General features: G+C 63.4%; 1 protein-coding gene across 2 annotated transcripts in view; it reads left to right on the top strand.

The window, feature by feature from the left end:
* Positions 1 to 23,584, top strand: part of CACNA1B (calcium voltage-gated channel subunit alpha1 B) — a 108,695-nt gene that overhangs the window by 1,613 nt on the left and 83,498 nt on the right. For both annotated transcript variants that reach the window (XM_059658543.1, XM_059658542.1), the window contains 4 exons: positions 2,707 to 2,846; positions 15,218 to 15,309; positions 16,149 to 16,301; positions 16,822 to 17,012. In XM_059658543.1, coding sequence (XP_059514526.1) covers positions 2,707 to 2,846; positions 15,218 to 15,309; positions 16,149 to 16,301; positions 16,822 to 17,012 — 576 coding nt within the window. The remainder of the gene's footprint in view (positions 1 to 2,706; positions 2,847 to 15,217; positions 15,310 to 16,148; positions 16,302 to 16,821; positions 17,013 to 23,584) is intronic.

The following is a 23,584-nucleotide window of genomic DNA, read 5'->3' as shown; positions in this document are numbered from 1 at the left end:
CAGGAAAGCAGGCTCCGGGCAGGGCCGCTGGCTGCAGGGCCGTGATGGCCTCTGCCCCGCCTGGCTTCTGCCCCTGGTGCCCCCTGGGGCGGCCAGTCTCTGCCTCAGAATTGTCTCCGCAGCTTGGAGTCTCTTCCCTGTGGGGCCACCCCTTCCCCTGGGCAGCCTTCCTCCCCCTGGCACCCCCCCCCCTCCTCCCAGCACCCTGAGCTGTTTCCATCTGTCCATCCGTCTGTCCTCCACAGCTCCACTGAGGCACAGGCCCCAGGCAGGCAGGGTGCCAGGGGGGGTCTCTGGAGGGGCAGGGCCAGCGGGAAGGGTGGGGTTTGGGGAGGTGAGGCCCTGGCCCCTGACCCCCGCCCTCCCTGCTGCTGGGCCCTTTGCCTGGGCTTGATGTGGACTCCGAGGCCCCGGAGGCCGAGCCGGGAGCATCGGGGCAGGGAGCTGCCGGGCAGGGAGCTGCCGGAGCTCCGCGCCACCCGGCACGTGACTGTCCCCCAGCCTCTCCGCTCACTTCCGTGGAGATGAGCAGTGACAGCGCACGGCCTGCTCGGTGCCTGGCGTGGGCCCGGGGGGGGGGGGGACACAGCGAGCCTGACTGGGGGGCTCACTGTCGCAAGGCACTGTGAGAAGGCAAGGAGGGGGGGCAGCCAGGGGAGAGCCAGGGACGGAGGTTTTGGGGGGCACGCCTTTCTTCAGCATGGGGAAGGCGGGGGGTGAGGGGCCGTCGGAGCATGAGAGCCAGCGCAGCCCTGCCACACGGAGTGGGGTAAGTCCCGCGGTGACTCTGGTCCAGGCGTGGCCGGGCAGGGCCACTTGCCTTCTGGGCCCACTGGCGTTGTGGACCCTGTGCCAGCATCCACTCTGGAGGGCAGATGAGGGCGAAAGTCAGGGAGCTGGGGACTCAGGCAGGGAGCCTCAAGGCCAGGCCGCGGGACCCCTCATTGCCTCACGGAAGTGTGTCGGGGTGGGGCCGGAGAGAAGGGGCGGGGGGCAGGGGACTCAGTCTGTGCGCCTTGGGGGGCAGGCTCCTGCCTCCTGGGTGAGGGGGTTGGGTTGGTGGGGAAGGGGGCAGGCACACTTCTCAGGGTTGGGGGCCGAGCTGCTGGGAAAAGGAGCAGAACGGGGTCCACCTGGGCCAGCCCCACGGCCTGAGGCCCCCTGGGCTGACCCCAGTCCGTGGGCAGGCCCTGGGGAGGGACCAAAGACCAGACCAGGACCTGGGCCTGGAGAGCAGGGCGGCGGCTCTGGCCAGGCTGAGGCTGGTGCCGCTGCCTGGGGAGCGGGGGTGGGGGTGGGGGTGGGGGTGGGGGTGGGCAGCCTGTCCAGGGGGCGGGACCTCCACAGTTCTCTGCCCTGGGGGCTCTGCTTTCGGCCCACCCACCGCCTTCCCGCCCACCCACCGCCTTCCAGTGCCTTTAGCTGGAGCCCTAGCTTGCTGGCCCCACGCCTCCCCCACACCATCACTCAGCCCTGTGGTCTAGGGTGGAGCTGGGGGCAGGGCTGAGGCAGGGTTAGCACGGTCCCTCCCATCCGGGCTCTGGGCCTGCCCTCTGTCCATCCAGAGGCCTTCTGCTTGGTGGGGCCCCGCGGTTTCCCTGGGGTCAAGGGGAGAGGAGCCATCCAGCCAGAAGCCTGGGGGGCCTGTCATGAGTCAGCATCGGGGTGTCAGGGGAGCTGGGCCGCGATGGCCACCCCACACAGGGCTGCCCGTCAGCTGTGGGCAGGGGAGGCCGGGCTGTGGGTTCCATGGGAGGCCCCTCGGGGCCAGGGTTCTCGGAGAGGAAGGTGCAGGCTGCTGTCGTGCGTGGGAACTGCAACCCCCGGGGCCAGCTGGCCGGCAGGGCCGCTCCCCAGGCACAGGGCCCCCCTTCCTCACCACCCCTCCAGGGGCTGCCACTGAGCAGTGGCCTGGCGTGTAGGCGCCTGTGGGCTGCACTCCGGCGGCCGTTTCCCCGCGATGACCCCCTGTGCGTCTGCCCCCCAGCCCCCCAAGACCTGGCTCCCCGCTGGTCTGCACCGAGGCCCGCCCTGCCGGCTCCCCTGGCCACAGCCACACCCTCTGTGCCTGTCCCCACTGGCGTCCCCACGTGCTCAGCTGCACAGGGCTGGCCTCTGGGCTGAGGGACGAGGTGCAGCGGGTGGAGGGGGGCGCTTGCATCTCTGGCTCCTCTCCCCGCCCGCCCGAAAGTGCCCTACCTGTGGCCCTGGCCGGCCGCCCCCCCCCCCCCCAGAGGCCCCCGAGGCCTGGCCACGTTCGCTCCCAGGCCTGCCGGCTTCGGCTTCGAGTGTCTGGGAATGTGCTGCGCCCCCGGGAGTTGGGGCACCGACCCAGGGCAGGGGCAGAACCCGGGAGTTGGGGCACCGACCCAGAGCAGGGGCAGAACCCGGGAGTTGGGGCACCGACCCAGAGCAGGGGCAGAACCCGGGTGGCCTCGGACAAGCTGGGTCTTTGCCTGGGTCCGTGGCCTCTGTGCTTCCGTGTCCTGTGGGATGGGGTTGATGACGGGACTGGGGGTGGGGGGTTGACAGGTGACCCTTGTCACTGCAGGAGGAGCCCCAGTGGTCATCGCACCCCCCCGCTGCCCCCCCAGAGGGTGGGGGCCTGGCCCCTCCGGCGGGCGGGAGCAGGGAGCGGGGAGCGGGGACGTGGGTGTGGGTCCCGGGCCGCGGGGGCAGCGGCGACCCTGTGCCGTGTTCCCCCAGGATGACACGGAGCCGTATTTCATCGGCATCTTCTGCTTCGAGGCCGGGATCAAGATCATCGCCCTGGGCTTCGTGCTGCACAAGGGCTCCTACCTGCGCAACGGCTGGAACGTCATGGACTTCGTGGTGGTTCTCACGGGGTAGGCGGCGTGCGCCCGCGAGGGGCTGGGCCTTCCTGGCTCGCCCGGCGTCCGCGGCTGCAGGTGCCGTGGGGGGATCTCTGCTGGCCGCCGCCCTGTGCGGACTCTGCCTGAGGCCGGGCTGAGGGGAGGGGCCCCGGAGGCAGCCCTGGGGGACCAGGGAGCGGTGCTGTTTACTTCTCTCCCTCGGGAACCAGCATCCCCGCGGAGGGGCCCCGCGTCTTTCAGGGGGTCCCCAGAGCCTGGCTCGGGGCAGGCTCCCCGGAGGGGCAGGCAGTGTCTGCAAATTAACGGGTAATTGGGGCTCGGGCTCGGGCCCTGGGAGCGGTTGTGCCCTCCAGGCGGGAGTTGGAGGAGCCTGAGGCCCAGGGAGACGGTGGTGCGTCGTGGGGCCGGGGGAGGGGGCACCCGGCTGCTCCCCGTGCCCGAGGCCCACACTCCTAGTCACAGAGCGCAGAGGGGCTCGCCTTCCTGGGAGCCCCAGCCAGCGGGTCCCGGGTCCCCCCACTCTGCCTGGGAGATCCCTCCCTCCGTCCTCTCTCCTCTGTCTCCCGCTCTGTCCTTTCTCCACGTGCGGGTCCCTCCTTCTCCAGTTCTCTGCCCCCCCCCCCCCCCCCCGTCTCCCCCTCAGTGCCTCTGCCTCTCCCTCTCTCTCCGCCTTTTTTATTTTCTCTTAGTCTCACTGTCTCTTTCTCTTCCCTGGAGCCGTGTCTCCCGTCTGAGTCCCAGAGTCCCTGCGCTCTGTCCTCAGGAGGAGGTGGGTGGGAGGGGAGGGGGAGGCTCCTGGCTCTGCACCTCATCCCCAGGGGGTGCTGGGTTGGGAGGGAACCCCAGGCAGGGAGGGTGACCTGTGTCCTGTGGGGGTTCATACGCCAGCCAGGGTCCCGGGGGAGCTGCTCCCTCCTGCGTGCAGCACACAGGACTCGCACACCTGTGCGTGTCCATGTGTGTGCGTGTGTGGTAGAGGGAGGCCCTGCGTGTTTTCTGGGGTGGGTGCTGGCCGGTGGGGAGTCAGGAAGAACCCTAACTCTCAGCCCTGCTGAGCCAGGTCCCTGTGGGTCGCGTGGGGTTATGGCTCCACACTCTCTGGTTTGTAATTAGGGCTCAGAGGGCTGGAGGCCGGGTCTCTGGCTGGGGAGGCCGGTTGCCTGGAAGCCCAGCTCCTCCCCAGAGGCCAGCGGGGCGCCCTGCTCTTTGCTGGGCGGGTCTGGAGGGGCCTTCAGCTTCCCCGGCTCACCTGGGCCTCGGGCTGGCGGGGCTGGCACAGCCTCTGGCCCTGGCTGCCAGGGGGTGAGCCGGGGGGCCGTCCTGCCGTCTGCTCTCCTGTCCGTGCGTCCCGCTGGCCACTCGAGGTGCCCCCGCGACCGCCACCCTTTACCCAGGATTTGCCGGGCGTCTGAGGGTGCCGAGCGCAGGGATGAGCAGAGCCGCCCCTGGGGATGGGGGTGTCAAGGGGACCCTCTCTGACCCTCAGTGCCCGTGGGCTTCTGGCTGCACTGGTGCCCCCACCGCCCGCCCACCCGTGTGCCCGGAGGCTCCGTCACAGGCCGTCCGTCCGTGTGTGTGTGTGTGTGTGTGTGTGTGTGAGTGTGTGTGTGTGTGTGTGTGTGATTTGTGTGTGTGAGTGTGTGAGTGTGTGTGTGTGTGTGTGAGTGTGTGTGTGTGTGTGTGAGTGTGAGTGTGTGAGTGTGTGTGTGTGTGATTTGTGTGTGTGTGTGTGTGAGTGTGTGTGTGTGTGTGTGAGTGTGTGTGTGTGTGTCAGTGTGAGTGTGTGTGTGTGTGTGTGTGTGTGATTTGTGTGTGAGTGTGTGAGGACTGGAGGGTTCAGTAGGTGGGCCTCCCGCAGGGTGCTGGTGGGCTGGTCCCCAAGGCGAGGCCATGGGGTGACACAGACAGGAAGCCGGGCTGGACGAGGGGGGCCTCGGACCCCCCAGCAGCCGAGCTGTCGCCTGTGACAGCAGAAGCGGGAGGGGGAGCGGTGTGCGAGCCGGGCCTGCAGGTGAGAACGGCGGACGGTGCGCCCCTCCCAGCCCTCCCAGGCTCCTCGGACCCCGCCCGCCCTTGGGTCCCAGGGACAGGACAGGGTCAGGGTCCCTCGGGCCCTGGGGACGTCCTCCTGCTGGCACAGCGCCCAGGACCCTGCCGCCCGCCGCTCCTGGCCTCGCCGGAGCTTGTCTCCTGGTCCTGGGGGACGGCAGGGAGTGCGTCCCGCTCAGGCAGGTGGCTCCCCACGGGGATGTTTCCAACCACAGCTTCTCGTTTTACTCCACGTTAAACTGGGTTTCTCTCCAGGACCTGTAATTAGAGCTGCGGGGCCTCCTGGGGCGGGAAGGAGGGGTGCGGGGGGGGGGGTGCGGGCTCCACTGCGAGGGAGGGCGGTTCGGGGCTGGCTCCTGCCATCCTGGGGGCCTGGGGTCCGTGGTCCTGGGGGCCTGGGGTCCGTGGTCCTGGGGGCCTGGGGTCCGTGGTCCTGGGGGCCTGGGGTCCGTGGTCCTGGGGGCCTGGGGTCTGTGGTCCTGGGGGCCTGGCTCAGAGAGGCGGGCAGGACTGGGCCAGGGGAACAGGGACACCACGCCTGACGGTAGGGCACCCGTGTCTGAGTGGAGGTGGCACACCATGTGGAGTGACCAGCGATGTGGTTTGGACGTGGGCTGACTGTGGCGTGTCTAAGCGTGTCTAAGCGTGTCTAAGCATGGGCCACCAGAGCCAGTTCCGTGTGGGCTTCTCCTCCCCCCATGACTGTCCTCGGGGGTCGTCTCTGCCCCTCAGGTGGGGGTGTCGGCCCCTCAGGTGGGGGGTTGCTGGACTTTCTTGTTTCCCCTGGGGCTGGAAACAGCACCCCCACATGTGGCTGGACCAGGGGAGGGGCTGAGTTCTGACAAGTAGCCCCTGGAGCAGCGGAGGGAGGCTGTGGGGACCCCGTCACTGGGTCTGAGGTTGGGGTCCCTGTGGCTCAGGTCTCTGTAGGGTCCCGTCCTGGCTGCAGAGTGGTTAGACTCCCCTCAGGGGGCTGTCCTGCCCGGTGCAGCCACCCTGTGCCCAGCCCCCGGCCCTCCCTCCTGACTGAGGCCTCCCAGGGCCCCAGGCTGCCTTATGGCACAGGGGTGTGGGGTGTGGGTGTGGGGTGGGGGTGGGGGTGTGGGGTGGGGGTGGGGGTGGGGGGTGTGGGCGTGGGGGTGGGGGATAGGGGTGGGGGTGCGGGTGGGGGGTAGGGGGTGGGTGTGGGTGTGGGGGTGGGGTGGGGGTGGGGTGTGGGGTGGGGGTGTGGGGTGGGGAGGGGGGTGGGGGTGGGGGTGTGGGGTGGGGGTGGGGGATAGGGGTGGGGGTGCGGGTGGGGGGTAGGGGGTGGGGGTGGGGGTGGGGGTGGGGGTGGGTGTGGGTGTGGGGGGTGGGGTGGGGGTGGGGGATAGGGGTGGGGGTGCGGGTGGGGGGTAAGGGGTGGGTGTGGGTGTGGGGGTGTGGGGTGGGGGTGGGGGGCGGGCAGCGCGGAAACCCCTGGGCATTTACCGGGGACCCACCTTCTCCCCATGTCTCCTCTGTTGGAGGCTTCACCGTCTCTGGGGGCAGGGAGGCCAGAGCCGAGTCTGCCTGGCGCTGCCCGCAGACCCCACCGTGGGGGAGAGCCCCCCAGCCCCAAGGCCTAGGGATCCCTGTGCTGTGGGCCGCCGGCCCCAGGCTCTGGTCCTGTGTGCGGGGAGGGGTGTGGGGGTCACTGGGCAGCAGCATCAGGTCAGTTATAGACACTTGGGGGGCTCTCACCACTCGGGGCTCCTCTGACACCGGGCCCAGTGCCCTGAGCGAGCACCTGCCCCTCACTGAGTGCTGCTGCCTCAGAGCCCAGGGCGCGGGCACCGCAGGCTCCCGGACGGGGACTCGGGACCGCAGGGCAGGAAGGGGCTCCGGCCGGAGGACACGGTCACTCACAGGATCCGGGCTGCCTGTCCCTGAGGCGGTGGGTCCGCAGGGCCCGGTGCGGCCTGGGCTGCAGGGTCTGTTCTCCACGCCTGTCTGCCTGGGGCTCGCTGGGCGCTCCATTTGAGGTAACAGCGGGGGTCTCCAGCGCCCCAGGGTCCAGGGGACCGGGATGGTCTCCAGGGATCCCACGAGGCCGGGGGCCTGAGCCCTGACGTCTGAGGGTGGGGTGGGGTGCGGGTTCCGCCAGGCCACCACAGCCAGCGTCATTGTGCGTGAGCCTCGGCGTCTGCAGCCAGATTCGGGCAGCTCGGCCCAGGCCCCGTTCCGCGGGGAGGGGTGGGGGAGGGGGGCGGCTGGGACAGGTGCCCGCTCCTGGGCTGTGGTCGGCAGGTGCGCTGGTGACGGGGAGCTGTCCGCGTCCCCGGGCCGCTCCCTGCCTTGGGTCTGTGGCCGGTGGGCTCAGGGGTGTGGCCAGATGGGCTCTAAATTAGCTGCCAACGTTCAAAGATGTTTTTTAAAATTGATTTTTAGAAAGAGAGAGAAACATCTCTGTGAAATGCTTAACACCGACCGGCTGCCTCCCGCTCGCCCCACCCTGGGGACGGAGCCGCCACCCGGGCCTGCGCCCCGGGGACCCACTGGCGGCCTTTCAGTGCCGGACGACACGCAGCCCGCGGAGCCACACCGGCCGGGCAGGCCGACCCTCAAGAAGGAGCTTTTATGTGAAAACGCTCGCGCAGGGACCGAGGCCTGAGCACAGACGTGTCTCCGTCCTGGCGGCGGAGGCCCGGGCCACCTGCCCGCCCGCCGGGTGTCGCAGGCCCCTCGCTCGTGCAGACCCAGCTCTGGGCGCGTCCCGTTCCCGTGGGTGCCAGCCCTGGCGGATGGGGGCCACGCTGAGGACCTCCTTTGGGCGCTGTCTCCAGATGGAGTCACACGGGGGGGGGGGCACGGGCTGTGGGCTCCTCTGTCTGGCCCTCATCTCTGTGCCGTGCTGCCCGCGCTCAGCCTCCGCGGTGACATCGGTTGGGAGAGCGGAGCCCGCGGTGGCCCCCGCGGCACAGGGCGGTGACGCGACTCAGTCCGGGTCCGGCCAGTTGCGTGGCTGCCGTGCCGTGGGCCCGGGAACGGTCCCCGGTTGCGGCGTTGTCCTCCCTCCTCTCGCCCGATTCTGACCCTGGGTCTCTCGGCATCTGGAATCTGTAGGTTTGAGCCTCTGGCCCAATGGGGGACGTTTCAGCCAGGACATGGCTGAGTGTCCTCCGCGCTGCCTGGTCGGCCGGGGCTCCGAGTGCCGACCTGGGGCCACGGGCCTGGCGGTCCCGCCCCGCGTCAGCCCGATGCTCCCCCAGGTCCCGCCGGCCGTGGCTCCCGCGTGGCTCCCTTCGCCGAGCCCTCTGCTCTCTCTTCTGCCGGGACCCGTTCTCTCAGCTCTTCGTCTCTTATTCTCGTTTCCGGACAAAGGTGTCATTAGGCGCTTCCTGGCCTCTGATTTCTCTGATGATGGTGCTTCATACTCGCCGCTGGGGACTCTGACTCCCCTGTTGTCTGTCTGCTTTCCTTTGGCCTCAGATCTTCCTGGTTTTGGTGGAAACCTGGACACCTTCCATTATTTCCTGGGGCGCGGGATGCTCTTCAGACCGGTTTTAGTTGGGGCTCTGGTCCTGATCCTCAAGGGACTAGGGTCTGCCTTGTAACTTCAGTTGTGGGGGGCGTCCAGGCTCCGGCGGGAGGGTCACCCCACTCTACAGACCGGAAACGGAGGCTCAGAAATCAGGGTCCCGAAGCAGGAGGGGCGTCGCGTGAGACTGAGCCGGCCCTCGCCTGGCTGCCCGCGGCCCTGGACCAAAGGCCGGAGGGAGGCGTGAACGTCACCTGGGAAAGGCGGGGCTGGTGGCCGCACCGGGAGGCGGCTCCTCCGTGGCCGCCGCGGGTCCTGGGCGACCGGCCTCGGGGGTCAGAGCCGCGCTGCACTGACCAGTCGCCGGCCCCTCAAGCTGGACAGAGCATTCAGCCAAGGGCTCCATGTCCCCTCGGCGGGCGGGGGTGGCGCGGGTCAGGGGGTCAGCGTGGCGCTGTCCGCTGCTGGGGTTTGGGGCCCGCAGCCCTTGCCGGAGGAGGGGTTGGGGAGCGGTGGGCGGCCTACCCGGCTGTGTGGGTGCGTCACTGGGGCGCCTCCTCCAGGTTCGGAGCCTGGGCCCTGGGGGTGCCCGGACCCCGTTTCTGTCCTGTGAGAGGGGCACCACTGACCCCCTGAGGCCCTGGAAGGAGGGGTGGTTTGAATGAGATGCAGGCCGGTGCTCAGCTCAGCCCCTGGGGTGGGGGCGGGAGGCTGAGACCCACAGGCTGTCTCCATGGCAACCGCCAGCAGCCTCCTGGGCCAGAAGCTGCACCTGGAAAGTCGGTGACAAAGCAGTTCCTGGAGGTGGCTCCGGCTCCGGCTCCGGCTCCGGCAGGGGGAGGGGGCGTCTGGCTGGCTCCGCACCCCGGCTCCCGCCCCGACCTGATGACCCCGCAGCTGCCCAGCGTGAGGGGCGGGGGTGCAGGCGCGAGGCCTCCCCTGGCTGCCCACCCGCTCCAGCGACAGCAGTGCCGGCCCGAGGATGCGGGCGCCCCTGGCACTGAGCCGGGCGCACGTCTCCGGGAGCCTTGCCAGCCCACGGCCCGAGCAGGGGCTGCACCGTGGACAGGGCTGCTGCCGAGCCCGGTGGCCAGCAGACACGGGGTCCTGCTCTGGGGCCGGGGCTCCTCGGAGAAGTGCGGGTGCTGGGGTCGGTCTCCCCAAGGGGCTGGGTGCCGCCTCTGGCCCCGCCTGGATGAGCCATGCTGCCGGGTGACGGCACCTTGGACGGGAAGGGCACCCCCTGCAGACCCTCTGGTGGTTACTGTCTACTGGGGGCGCCTCTGGGGTTCAGGGACGCGTGCTGTGCGCTGGGCCAGGGCACCGTGAGGGCTCTCTGGGCGGCTGGCACTGTGTGGTCCCCCCCCCACCCGCTCCAGGCGGGACAGTGCGGGCTGGGCGGGGGCGGACAGGGCCCCTCCCCAGGGACCAGGGTGAGGACTGTGAGCCTGTGTGCAGCTGGCAGGCAGGGACCCTGGGCTGTGAACGCCGGCTGGTGTGGCCCTGACTGTCCCTGGTAGTTCCAGAACAAATGGGCTGGGGGACTGCTGGCCGCACGCGGGCTGAGCTGTCCCCCAGGTTCAGCAGGACCCCTGGGGGGATGGTCAGGGAGGGAGGGCCCTGTCCCCCCATGAGGGGGAGCAGGGAGCAGGAGGGGGAGTGGGCAGGCGGGTGCCCACAGGGTGGGGGTGGGGTCAGGGTTAGGGTTGGTGGGGCAGTCCGGGGTTCCTCTGGCCTTGTCACCTCCTCACAGACAAATAGCTGTGGGTCCCTGGTCAGCTCTGGGCTTTCAGACAGGGATGGCCTGGGGGTGGCTGGGCCGAGTAGGGGTTGGAGAGCCGCTGGGAAGGCTGGGGTGACCCAGGGTCCTGCACAGACAGCTGGGAACCTGCGGCCACAGAGACCAGCAGGGACCCCGAGTCTGGGGCTGCGGGCGAGGGCCTGGGTCAGGGTCAGGGGCCCTGCCAGGGCTGCAGCCGTGGTCCCCTCCCCCAGCTGTGGGTGTTGGTGTGTCTGCCACACGTCTGTGTCTGAGCCGCGTTTGGGTTCAGGCTGTGTGCACGGCTCCCGTGCCCGTGGTGCTGAGTGTCTGAGCGTGTCTGTGCCATGTGTCCGCGTTCCCATGCCCCGTGGGTTGGGGAGCCGGGCAGCCGGGCCTGGGCCACCAGTAGTCACAGCCGGTGTGTGTGCTCAGGGCCCGAGTTCTGCTGTTTCATGAGGCTGCGGTCATGATCCACATAAGAACTTGTTTTCACTTTTTCTCTGTGTAGAGCAGCACATCGAGGTGGAATTCACATCCCATAACATTCATGGGTTCACAGCGTACAGTTCGGGGGTTTTCAGTGCGCTCCTAGTTGTACAGCCATCACCACAACCTCATTTATTTATTTATTTATTTATTTATTTTTATTTTTTTATTTTTAAAATATATTTTATTGATTTTTTACAGAGAGGAAGGGAGAGAGATAGAGAGTTAGAAACATCGATGAGAGAGAAACATCGATCAGCTGCCTCCTGCACATCTCCCACTGGGGATGTGCCCGCAACCCAGGTACATGCCCTTGACCGGAATCGAACCTGGGACCTTTCAGTCTGCAGGCCGACGCTCTATCCACTGAGCCAAACCGGTTTCGGCATTTATTTATTTATTTAAAACATATTTGTATGGATTTCAGAGAGGAAGGGAGAGGGAGAGAGGGACAGAAACAACAGTGCTGAGAGAGAATCACGGATCGGCTGCCTCCTGCAGGCCCCACACTAAAGATCGAGCCCACAACCCGGGCCTGTGCCCTGCCCGGGAATCGAACCGTGAGCCCCCGGTTCATAGGTCCATGCTCAACCGCTGAGCCCCGCCGGCCGGGCACCACAGCCTCATTCTAGAACATTTCCATCCTCCTCCAAAAGCAGCCGCGAGCAGCCCCAGCCCCGGGGCAGCAGCGCCCGTTCTGCTCCTGGCTGGACGCTCGCGAGCGCCCTCGCACGTAGAGGCCTCTGTGCCCGCCCCCCACGGGTGTGCTGTCCTCAGGCTCATCCACATGTACGTGAAGCGGCTCACGTCGGCCCTTCACCCTCGCTCCTCACGCACCGGCGTCTCTCGTCATTGGTCACGGCTGCGCAGTGCACTTCCTCCCGCCGGCCTCGGAGATGGCCGCCTGTGCCGTCCATCGTTGTAAGAATGTTGTGTGACTCTGACGGGACAGATGTCCAAGGGGGCTGGTCAGAAGGGCTGCCAGAATCCACCCTGACCGTGACGGCCCAGGCGAGGCCGGCGCTGTCCTGCACAGCACGCTCCTGACCCAGGTCCTGGGCGGTTCGTCATCACTTCAGGAATTGTCATTGTGTCCGTTCCTTTCCTATTTCTTTTTTTTAAAATATTGATTTGAGAGAGAGAGGAAGGGAGAGGGAGAGAAACATCAGTGACGAGAGAGAACCATGGATCGGCTGCCTCCTGCACGCCCCACACTGGGGATCGAGTCTGCAGCTGGGCCTGTGCCCCGACCGGGAATCGAACCGACCCCGAGGTTCAGAGGTCCACGCTCAACCACTGAGCCACGGCGGCCAGGCTTATTACCGGATTTTAATATATATTTTTTTTTATTGATTTTTTTTTTACAGCGAGGAAGGGAGAGGGATAGTGAGCCAGAAACACCGATGAGAGAGAAACATCGATTCAGCTGCCTCTTGCACGCCCCCCACTGGGGTTGTGCCCACAACCCAGGCACACGCCCTTGACCAGAATCGAACCTGGGACCCTTGAGTCCGCAGGCCGACGCTCTATCCGCTGAGCCAAACCAGCCAGGGCTTATTACCGGATTTTAAAGGGAGTCCTTTATGATCAGTGTGCTTGTTGGTGCCTTCAGAATGGGTTCTGTGCGTTGAAGAGATTATCAGGAAAGATTTTACTTTCTAAAAAAAAAAAAAAAATTAAAGTTCTATGTATGAAAGCTACAAATGCAAGAGTATCATTCTTGAAAGGTATTTGGATTAAATCTGCAACAATGTGGATGGACCTGGAAGGCATTATGCTAAGTAAGTGAAATAAGTCAGAGAGACAAATACAACAACTATTTATGATGAAAACACTCAACAAGATGGACGTACACGGGACGTACCCCAGCAAAACAGGGGCGTACAACAAGCCCCCAGCTAACGGCATACTCAGCCGTGAAAACCGCAAGTTTTTCCTCTAAGAGGAGGAGCAACACAGATGTCCACTCTCACCCCTCGTCGGCCCAGCGCGCGGGCAAGAGACACACCGACGGCATCCGAGTTGGGAAGGAAGACGTGACGCCATCGCTTTTCGCTGATGGCAGGACTCTGCCCGTAGGAAACCATCCAGTCTCCACCGAAGGACTATTCCAAACACTGAGCAAACGCAGCGGAGCAGCAGGATCCAAAATCAATGTACAAGAGCCCGTGGCGTGCCTGTATGCCAACGATGAAACATCAGAACAAATGACGCCAACCATTTCACGTGCAGACGCAACAGAAAGAATAAAATACCTCGGAATAGACGTAGAGGAAGTAAGGAAGCTGTACCCTGAAAACAGTAGTTTTTGAAATCGGAAAATGTGACTCCTCCAATTTCATTCTTTCTCAGAATTGTTCTGGCCACGCACCCTTGAGATCCCACGTGAATTTTAGGGTGAGATTTCCCATTTCTGCGGAAGAGCGCCTGGGGTCTGGATGGGGCGGCATGGGCTCGACAGCGCGCTCTGGGCGGTGCCGACATCCGGCAACAGAAGTTTCCTAATGACCGATCTGGCCTGTACTGCCCACCAGCAGCTCTGCAGTTCTCAGTAGGTCTTTTGCCTCCTTGGTTAATTTTATTCCTAAGTATTTTCTTCTTTTGAATGCTACTGTAAATGGATTTTTTAAAATGTCCTCTTTTGAGCGTTCATTGCAAGTGCATAGAAATACTTGTTTTATGCCTTGACGGTACATCCTGAAACTTCGTTGACTTCATTAGTTATGGTAATTTTTTGTGGGTTTTCTACAAATTTAGGGTTTTCTACATAAAAGAAATGTTGAGACTTTTCCTGGAATTGCATCGAATTTGTAGGTTCATTTGGGGAAAAGGGACAGCCGGTGATGTTCTGTTTGTTTCTTGTAATGAACTTTGAACTCAAGTCTTTAATTCCGGAAATTCCTTATTATCTCTTCAAATGCGGCTTCTCACCCCCGACGTGTGTGAGAGGAGGGGTCTAACCGCCATGTCGCCGAGCTTCCCTCTCGTCGTTCTGACGGCTGCGGGTGGATCCCCGCTACTATCTCCTAAACCGTTAGTACTGTCAAACCACGTTTCCTGCCCAGAGTATGACTCGTGATTATTATTGCTATTATTTCAATAACTATTTATTGCCAGACTTTGGCTTTTAAAATATCTGCCTGTTTTGTCTCATGATTGGCTGATTTTGTCTGATCAGAGTTAATCTTCCAATAGTTAATCCCAGCAGTTGAATGGACTCCCTCCTGCCTCACGGGATTTTGGTTCGAAAGATTTCCCTCCTCTTCTCCTGGGAGTTCCACCGGGTCTGTGACACCAGTTCTGCCCTCAGGGCAGTGCATTTAGGGGGCATAAAGCCTCCTTCACCACGATTCTAGGGCGCATTTTAAGTGGTGACTTGGCTGTGGAATGTCGGAGAGAAAGCCTGGGTTTGGGCCTGAAGAGCAGCTGGCTGGCTGCTGAGATGGGGTGGGGGCGGGGGTGGGGGGTGACCGGGAAGGGGCAAGCCTGGGCGGAGGAAAAAAAAGCTCTTAAGTCACCAGGATGTAACAGCTCTGAACTTTCAAAAAAGGGTATTTTTATTCCTTGAAGTTTGAAACCGAGCCCCTTAGGTGGGTAACGTCTGAGGTGCCTTTTTAACCCCTAGAGTGCCGGGGAGCGCGATCGGCCCTCCTGTCTTTCGCCAAAAGTGCTGGGAGCGCCATCAAAGCTTCGAAATGGCGCCCAGTTCCAAGTCTGCTTTTGTCCGTGATGATGATATCGCTAAACATGTCAACGCAGTAAAGGTTTCCTTAAGTTTTTGAATATGTGACTTCATTTACTTGCGATTCATAATTTTTTTCCCCTAAACTGTAAAATCAGCAGGAATGCCTTGGGAAGCCTAGCACAGTTCCTAGGACGATGGCTGGCGCTCAAGGGGTTAAACGGAAATGCGTGCCATGCACTCGGGTACCGGAGCCCCGAATTCCAGACCCGAGTTAAAGGTGTCAGGTTGGACATGAGCGCACGGTGGGTGGGTCCCAGGTGGAGGGCGCCCTGGTGTCCTCTTTTGGGGGGAGGGGGAGGGGGAAGGGGAGGGGGGAGGGGGAGGTGAAACTGGCAAAAGAGACACGCACTCCGGGTGCTGGTGCCGGTGCTGGTGGGTCCACTGACGGGCAAGGGGAGGAGCCTCGGGCGCGGAGAACGAGGCGTGTCACAGCTTTTCCGTGGACGGCGTGGAGGGGGGGCCTGTGCGGGCAACGTGGACGAGGGGGAAGGTGCGGAGTGGGGAGGGCGCGGTGGACACTGGACACGCGTTTGGGGCGAAGGGAGCAGAGGCGAGTGCCGTGGGCAGAGGCGGGAGCTTCCGTCCTGGTTTCAGTGGAGTGTGTGTCTGTGCCCATGGAGCCGGCTGGGCGGCTTTCCGAGCCGTGGGCGCCCGCTGACCCCCCGCCCCTGGGCTGCAGTTGGGTTGGTTTGGGGACACGGCTCAGGCTGGACTCAGGGCCCAAAGGCCGGCGGAGAGCAGGGCCTCTCGGGGGCGACGTCCCCCAACCTCAGGCCGGCGCCCCGGGGCCCCGCGGCCAGAGGGAGACCGTGTGCGGGCCCTCACCTCCCCGTTTCTTCCAGGATCCTCGCCACGGCCGGCACCGACTTCGACCTGCGGACGCTGCGGGCGGTGCGGGTGCTGCGGCCCCTCAAGCTGGTGTCGGGGATTCCGAGTGAGTCTGCGAAGTGCACTCCCTGCTCTTCCTGTCCCAGGACCCCCTGCCCCCAGTTCCCAGCATTCCCCGCTCTTCCCACCATTTCAGGCCCTCCTGTCCCAGGACCCCCTGCCCTCAGTTCCCAGCATTCCCTGCTCTTCCCACCATTTCAGGCCCGCCTGTCCCAGGACCCCCTGCCCCCAGTTCCCAGCATTCCCCGCTCTTCCCACCATTTCAGGCCCTCCTGTCCCAGGACCCCCTGCCCTCAGTTCCCAGCATTCCCTGCTCTTCCCACCATTTCAGGCCCGCCTGTCCCAGGACCCCCTGCCCCCAGTTCCCAGCATTCCCCGATCTTCCCACCATTTCAGGCCCTCCTGTCCCAGGACCCCCTGCCCTCAGTTCCCAGCATTCCCTGCTCTTCCGTCCCAGGGTCCCCTGCTCCCAGTTCCCAGCATTCCCAGCTCTTCCTTCCCATGATCCTCTGCTCTGAGCTTTCAGAATCTTCCGTGTTCCCTCTCAGGATCGCCTGCTGTTCTCTCCCAGCATTCCCTGCTCGACCCTCCCAGGAGCCTCTGCTCTGAGCTCCCAGAATCTTCCGCCTTCCCTGTCAGGACTCCTTCCCCTCCCCTCTCAGGACCCTGCTCTCGCTGCACCTGAGCCTCCTCAGATCCCACAGCCCACACGCTCCCCTCTGACATCCGCCCCTGCTCCGCCCACCTGCCCCCAGGACCCAGGCTTCCTCCCCGCTGCCCCGCCTCCACCCGCCTCTGACCCTCTGCCCCGCTGCCCCCTGACCCGCTGCCCTCTGACCCGCTGCCCCCTGACCCGCCGCCCCCTGACCCTCTGCCCCGCCCCAGGCCTGCAGGTGGTGCTCAAGTCCATCATGAAGGCCATGGTCCCGCTGCTGCAGATCGGGCTGCTGCTTTTCTTCGCCATCCTCATGTTCGCCATCATCGGCCTGGAGTTCTACATGGGCAAGTTCCACAAGGCCTGCTTCTCCAACGGCACAGGTGAGGCGGCGCGGGGGCGGGTCTCGGCCTCTCCTGGGAGGAGACGTCCGAATGGAAGGGTGGGGGCGGCGGTGCCGGCGGGAGAGCCCGGCCGCCTGGTCCGCTCCGCCCGCCCGAGGAGCAGCAGGTGCCGGTGCAGGTGGGGGCGCGGGGGGCGGCGGCGCAGGGAGCTGGGGGCCTGGGGGAGCGCCTGGTCCCGGGCTCAGCAGGCCGCCGGGTTCCCTCCGCGTGGGCCTGGCCGCCCGCTGTCCCCTGGGCCCCGCCCGGCGAGAGGGGCCTGCGGCGGCTCCGGACCGACGGCGGGTGTGCGTGTCCCGCGTGTCGGGGCCGGGCGGCAGTTGGGCCGGAGGGAGGGGCGCCGGCGTCCCGGGTGGGCGAGGCGTGCGCTGCGTCCGGTTTTAGGATGAACGAGGCCGAGCACGAGGGGCTCCGGCCGGGGAGGGGCCGTGGCGCGGAGTGGAGGGTCTCCACCTCCCGGCGGCGGGCGGGTGCCGGTCCGAGCTCCCTTCTCCCCACGCAGAAGCCAAGCCCGTGGGCGACTTCCCCTGCGGCAAGGAGGCGCCCGCCCGGCTGTGCGAGGGCGACACGGAGTGCCGGGAGTACTGGCAGGGCCCCAACTTCGGCATCACCAACTTCGACAACATCCTGTTCGCCGTCCTGACGGTGTTCCAGTGCATCACCATGGAGGGCTGGACCGACATCCTCTACAACGTGAGTCGCCGGTCCGGCCCGCCCGGCCGGTTCCGCCTCCAGACCCACCCCGGGGTCCACGGGGATCGGTCTCAGCTCAGGCTCTTTTTTTTTGTTTTTTTAAATAAATATATTTTTTAAAAATATTTTTATTGATTTCAGAGAGGAAAGGAGAGGGAGAGAGATGGAAGCATCCGTGATGAGAGCGGATCATGGGTCGGCTGCCTCCTGCACGCATCCTCCGGGACCGAGCCCACAACCCGGGCCTGTGCCCTGATCGGGGGTCACACTGTGACCTCCTAGTTCCCAGGCTGACGCCCACCACTGAGCCACACCGGCCGGGCGCACTCAGACCCTTAACTGGGGCCTGCAGCCTCTGCTAGGAGAGCGGACTGAGGCAGGTGGTGGAGGTCAGAGGAGACAGGTGCGGAGCCGTCTCCTGCTGCCCACGCGGGGCGAGGCCCCGGCCCCCGGCGTCCTGTTCCGTCGCTCGCTCCACATCAGGCCTGGGGGGAGTCTTCTCCGTGAACCACCAGTCTGTGTGAACCCGCTGCCAGGAGGAGCGGGCAAAGCTCACTGGGGGTCGCTGTGCGCACCTCGAGCTCAGCTCCCTGCGGGCCTCCTGGTGGAGAAGGGACGGGGCTGGGGGTGGGGGTGGGGGGGGTGGGGCTGGGGCTGAACTGAGCCGGGCCCAGGGAGACGGCTGTCGTCACGCGGGGTGCCTGGTGAGCCTGTGCCTTGTCCCCTTGTCTCCTCTTTGGTTTCCCGCCCGACAGCGTGGCAGCCCTGCTGTGCAGTGCCGGCCGTCGCCCATGAGATGCTGGGGGAGCCCTGGGGGAGCCGGTGCCTGTCGCTCCCACCTTCCCTGCCTGCGCTTGTCCTGGGAGCCCTCTAGCTCCTTTAATGGGACGGTCTCTCCTCCCCCAGCTGCCTCCGCCCCCTTGGCCCTGGGAAGCACGGGGCAGGGGAGCAGTGGGACGAGTGCCCAGTGGCTGTGGGAGGCGGGTGGGGTGGGGCCTGGGAGCCAGGAATGTGGCCGGGAGGGGTGGCCCGGGGTTGCCAGGTTTTGTGGTCTGCTCCTGCAGCTGTGGGGGGGTGACCCTGGAGCCTGTGCCCCCGCCTCCGGGGCTCGTGGGGGCCCCTGGTGAATCTTGGGGCTGGGCACCCAGCAGGGGTGTGGTCAGTGCTCGCCAGCAGGCAGAGGGATGAGGAACTCGGGGCGCTGGCCCCAGGTCTAATGAACTAGATTTCTTTCTGGAGTGGAAGCCGTGTCTGATGACAGCTCCGTCTGAGCGCGGGACAAAGGCAGGATGACGGGCTTGGCTGTTCTCTCCCTCAGCCGATCAAGGAACACTTTTCACAAAGAGACCCTAAAAATAGCTCTGAGCCGGCCGCATCCTCGCCGGCCCCACGCGAGGATGAGGCTGCAGCGCGGTCGGTCCGCACCCCCCAGGGCTCCCGGGGCTTGGCCAGTGGCCATGCGACTCCTCGTGGGTCTGCGCCCCCGGGAGGCGGGCAGGAACCAGACCGTGGGCAGGAGGCCCCTCAAGGAAGGGCCACGGGGCTTCATCCGACACCCCTGGGGCCCCTGGTGCTGGGCGCGCCCTGAGCAGCTGCCTGTGGAGGGTGAGCAGGGGACGTCCGTGAGAAAGGGCTCGCGGGCTGGCGCTCTGAAGAAACACGGCGGAAGGTCGGCGGGAGGTCTGCCGCCAGCCGGTCGCTGCGGGACGTGGCTCGGAAGTTTGGCGGCCCCGGACGCGGTGACGGCGTGCGCCCTGAGGCCGGCGCTGGAGCAGGCGGCCACTGTCCACGCGGAGAGCGGGTAGCAGGGCCGTGCGGGAGGTCGCAGGTCGTGTGGAGAGGCCTGTCCTCACCAGCCCAGGGCGGGGCTTTCTGGTTCCCGCAGACGCGGCTCCTGAGCAGGGGCCCTCCCGTGGGACCCAGGACGGTGGGCAGCCAGGAGCCCCTTTAAGTTCCGGCCCAGGGTGATGGGGTCTCAACAGAGAGCATCACTCAGCGCGGACCCCTGGAAACCAGGCGGTGGGGCGCCCCAGCTGGAGGAGAGGAGTCAGGGGAGTCGCAGTGAGTTCCTGTGGCCCAGAGAGACGGGTATCTCGGGGGCGAAGGAGGGACTTGCCTGTCCCCCCCTCTACCCCCCCGCCCGTTCCTGTGTTGGCTGCCAGCCAGCCCGGCAGCTGTGGAGGGAGGGTGCTGCCTGGGGCACAGGGGCCTCACGTCCCTCCGCACATCCCTCCCGCTGACACCCTCCCGCTGACGAGGCCAGCTGTGCCGGCCTCTCTGTGCGGAGCATGCTGACCACTTTGCTAGCAGCCGGGAACGGACACTCTGAACACAGACTGCCTTCTACTGGGCGTGACTGTGGGACGTCCTGTCACTCAGGACCTTCCCCACTTTCCTCCAGGGCCAGTGGGAGACGGTGCGGGTTACGTGCCCGTGGCTCTGACACGGTCGCTGTATCCGCACACACGACCTGGGGAAGGCGTGTGCGCGTGCACACCCATAGGCTGTGTGCTCTGCAGTCGCCTGATGGGGGACCAGGAGAGGAGGAATCAGGTGTGAGCTGAGCTGTGGGGGTACGGAGGGGGGAGCGGGGGGGGGGGGCAGGGTGTCTGCTCAGTTTTGCTGCCGAGGAGAGGGGTGGAGCCTGCATTCTGCTCTGACCCGTGAAGTTCTCGATGACCATTTTGTGCCAGTGGGTGCTGCGTGTGCAGTGGGCACACAGAGGGACTCGGGGCTGCCGGTGCACGTGTGAAGTCATGCGTGGGGGTGAGATCACCTGGGTAACAAGCGCAGATGGAGAAGCGAAGGCCTGACGCTGAGCCGGCTCCACCTCGGAGGGCGAGAGGAGCCAGGCCAGGTGTCATGAGAGCTCCAGGAAGGGGCAGGTAAACGTGACCGGAGCAGGACAGGCATGAACCCTGGAAGGTCAGGTTAAAGGTTAAAGGTTAAAGGCGGAAGGCAGTACTAGGCGAGGGTGGCACATAAAGTCAACTCGGAAGGGCTTTCTCTGGGACCTGGAGCCGGGGGTGGGAGGTGATGCAGGGAGATCCGGGGATTGACTCTGAAGTTACCAGGTGGACCGGTTAGTGATGCGGATTAACTGTCAACCAGTTAATGATGCGGATTAACTGTCAACCGGTTAATAATGCGGATTTTGTCATCAAAGAAAACACGGTAATTTAAAGAGAAACATCAGACGTGCTTTATTCAAAGTCATGTCCATCGCTAGCGACACGTCCCCCATCTTTCAGGTCATCTGTGGGTCCGTCCCAATAGAACTTTTCTTGTTTGAGGCAGGCCATTCAGAGACCCAGCTTTCCACGTCTTCGCACGTTGTGAAGGCTGCTCAGCAAGCGCGTGTGCCGTCGATCGGAACAAGTGCTCACCTGAGGGAGCAAGGGCTGGTGAACACGGCGGGTGGGTTCACACTTCCCAGGCAAGACCTTTTCACGTGTCTTTAGCTGGTTTCGAAGTGTGTGATGGTGCGTCAACATGAAGCAAATTCCTCTGCCGTGTCTTCTGGCCCATTCTGGTGGTTTTATGATCAAAGCGGGGCTCACATTGATTCCTTGTTGTCGGTAGCGATCAGGATTAACGGTTTCACCTGGTTTTAGAAGCTCATAATGCACCACACCTTCCTGATCCCACCGAACGCAGAGCACTGTCTTCTTTCCGAAGCGATTTGGCCTTGCAGTCGATGTTGATGGTTGACCTGGGTCAACCCGTGATTTTGTGCGTTTGGGATTCTCAAAATAAATCCACTTTTCATCGCCAGTCACCATTCGATGCCAAAAAGACTTTCTTTCGTGCTGTTGGAGCAACATTTGACTGATGACTTTTCGGTTTTCCATCTGCCTTTCGTTCAGTTGATGTGGCACCCATTTTCCTTCCTTTAAAACAGTTCCCATTGCTTGTAAACAATCGGAAATGGTTTGCTGAGCAACGTTTCATCTTTCTGCAGGTTGGTTTTGAGTTTGACACGCATCTTCATCCAATAATGCTTGTCACTGTTGGTCTTCAAACTTTTTCGGTTGACCTGGACATTCTTTGTCTTTCACATCGAAATCATCACTTTAAAGAGTTTAAACCAGCGTTCACAGTGTCTTGAGATGGAGCGTGTTCACCATAAGCTTCCGGAAGGATACGATCACTTTCAGCAGCACAATTCTTCAAAATAAATAATGAATTAAAACTTCCTGCAAATGCTCTTTTTTTGTCACAAAATTCGACATTTTTAAGTCTAAAAACATCTATGATGTTAACACCTTCAGCAAATTTGACATATGAAGTTTTGAAGCTTGCTGTCAATACAACAAAATAGCACACGTATCAAATCGCATCTATATCAGCATACGTGTGACTCCAGCTGTTGAGAGAATCCGCATTATTAACCAGTGCCCCTGGTAAAGGCTTTCAGGGCTCAGTGGCCGGAAACAGCAGCAATCCCGTGGCCCGTCCCTGTGTCCTCCAGGGTCACGGCCTGCAGAACCAGCTGTGTCCCAGCCGGCCGGAGGCTGTCCCGTCCCTGGCAGCCCCTGCCCGGGCGCCGGCTGTCATGTTACCATTTCTTTTTTTTTCTTTTTTTTAAAATATATTTTTATTGATTTTTTAAAAAAATATATTTTATTGATTTTTTACAGAGAGGAAGGGAGAGAGATAGTTAGAAACATCGATGAGAGAGAAACATCGATCAGCTGCCTCCTGCACACTCCCCACTGGGGATGTGCCCGCAACCCAGGCACATGCCCTTGGCCGGAATCGAACCCGGGACCTTTCAGTCCGCAGGCCGACGCTCTATCCACTGAGCCAAACCGGCTTCGGCAATTTCAAGAATGTCATGTCTGTAGCGTGGTCCTGGCCGGTTCCCCCCACATTGTTCTCCGGAGGTTCGCCCAGACTGGTGCTGGCGGTGGTCTCCGTGGAGGGGGTGGAGCATGTGCCTCCTCCACGCTCACCCATGGGAGAGCCTCGGCCGCCCAGCCCGGCCGCTGGGAATAACGTGGCTCCGCACGCCTGTGTGCAGTTTCTGTGCAAACATGTCTTCGTTCCTCTGGGGAGGTGCCCGCGTGCGGCTTCTGGTTCTGTGGTCGTCGCGTGGTTCGTGTTTGAAGCAGTAAACTCTCCCGGAGCCGTGTTCGTCGCACCCACAGCAGGTGGGAGTCATCTCGATCCTGGTGCTGCCGCTGTTGTGACGGGAGCCCTTCGGAGACGCACGCAGGGCCGCGGCCGCGTGGACTTCAGTTCCTCAGGCTCCTGGCGGGACGCTCTCCTCCTGCTTGTTGGCCACGTGTGTGTCCTCTTCCGTGAGCCACGCCTGGTGTCCCTGCCACGGGCTGTGTGGATTGTTCTTGCTGTGAGCTCTTCTGGTTCGAGATCCGTCCTTGTCACTGAATGGTGTTCCATTTGGCTTCGAGGCCTAAGTTCCCTAGTGGCGGGTGCAGGGAGCACCGTCTGTGTGTTCTCTGGGGAAATGTGTATTCTGGTCCTTTGTCCATTTAAAAGTTGGGTTATTTGTCACCCGGCCTAGGAACCAGGAGGTCACGGTTCCATTCCCGGTCATGGCACAGGCCCGGGTTGTGGGCTCCATCCCCAGTGAGGGGCCTGCAGGAGGAGGCAGTCGATTCATGATTCACTCTCATCACTGATGTTTCTATCTCTCCCTCTTCTTTCCACTCTGAAGTTATATATATACGTATGTGTATTTTATACATATATGTTATTTATATATATACATGTATATTCTAAAAAGTTCGGTTATTGGTGATTTTATTTATTTTGAAAAATTTTTTGGTTAATTCTTCTCGCTCAAGGGTATTTTCCCATTGACCTTTAGAGAGAGTGGAAGGGAAGGGAGAGACAGGGAGACGCTGCTGTGAGAGAGCGGCTGGTGGCCTTCCGCACGCACCGGCTGCTGAGCCTACGGCGTGAGTGTTGGTCTGACCTTTCCCTCCTGCTGTGCGTTGGCCTCCGGGTCCTGCGTTGGCTCCGCCCTTCGAGTTGCTATATTGTGGTCTCAGTTCCGTTCAGTTCCATGAATTTTCGTTCAGTTAAAAACTCCTTCTGGCCCCTTGTCCTGCCGGTGGGGGTGGTCCGCTCGGCAGCGTGCCTCTAGGGTGCTCCCCGGTTGGGAGGGTCAGTGAGCCTCTGCCCCCCACATGGTCTGTGCGGTGGGTGGGTGTGTCGCCTGGTACTGCGGGTGCAGGTGGAAGCCCTGACAGCACCTCAGCGGGGGGAGGGGGTGTCTCCTGCCACGTGGAGTGGAACCCAGGCTCCCACAGAGGTGGGGGGCGGGAGCGGCCTCGCTGTCCCCTTGCTGAGGGGACTGTCCCAGCCCCTGCTGTTCCCTGGTGTGGGTGTGGCTGGGGCGGTGGGCGTCTCGGCTCCCTGCTGGGCCTCTGCTGGCAGGGACACAGGTGGCAGCAGTGTGGCTGGAGTGGTGTGTGGCGAGGCTGCCCCGGCCCTGTGGTTAGAGAGGGAGCCGGCTTTTGTGCGGAGTGTTCCCGCTGTGCCTGGTGGCACTCCCAGGCCGCAGGCTTCTTCAGCGACAAGTCTGGATACGTGAGGCAGCGAAC

This window comes from Myotis daubentonii, chromosome 11 (assembly GCF_963259705.1).
Source record: "Myotis daubentonii chromosome 11, mMyoDau2.1, whole genome shotgun sequence".
Taxonomy (NCBI): Eukaryota; Metazoa; Chordata; class Mammalia; order Chiroptera; family Vespertilionidae; genus Myotis; species Myotis daubentonii.
Note: the sequence above shows the minus strand (reverse complement) of the source record. Positions and strands in the feature narration are given on the sequence as shown.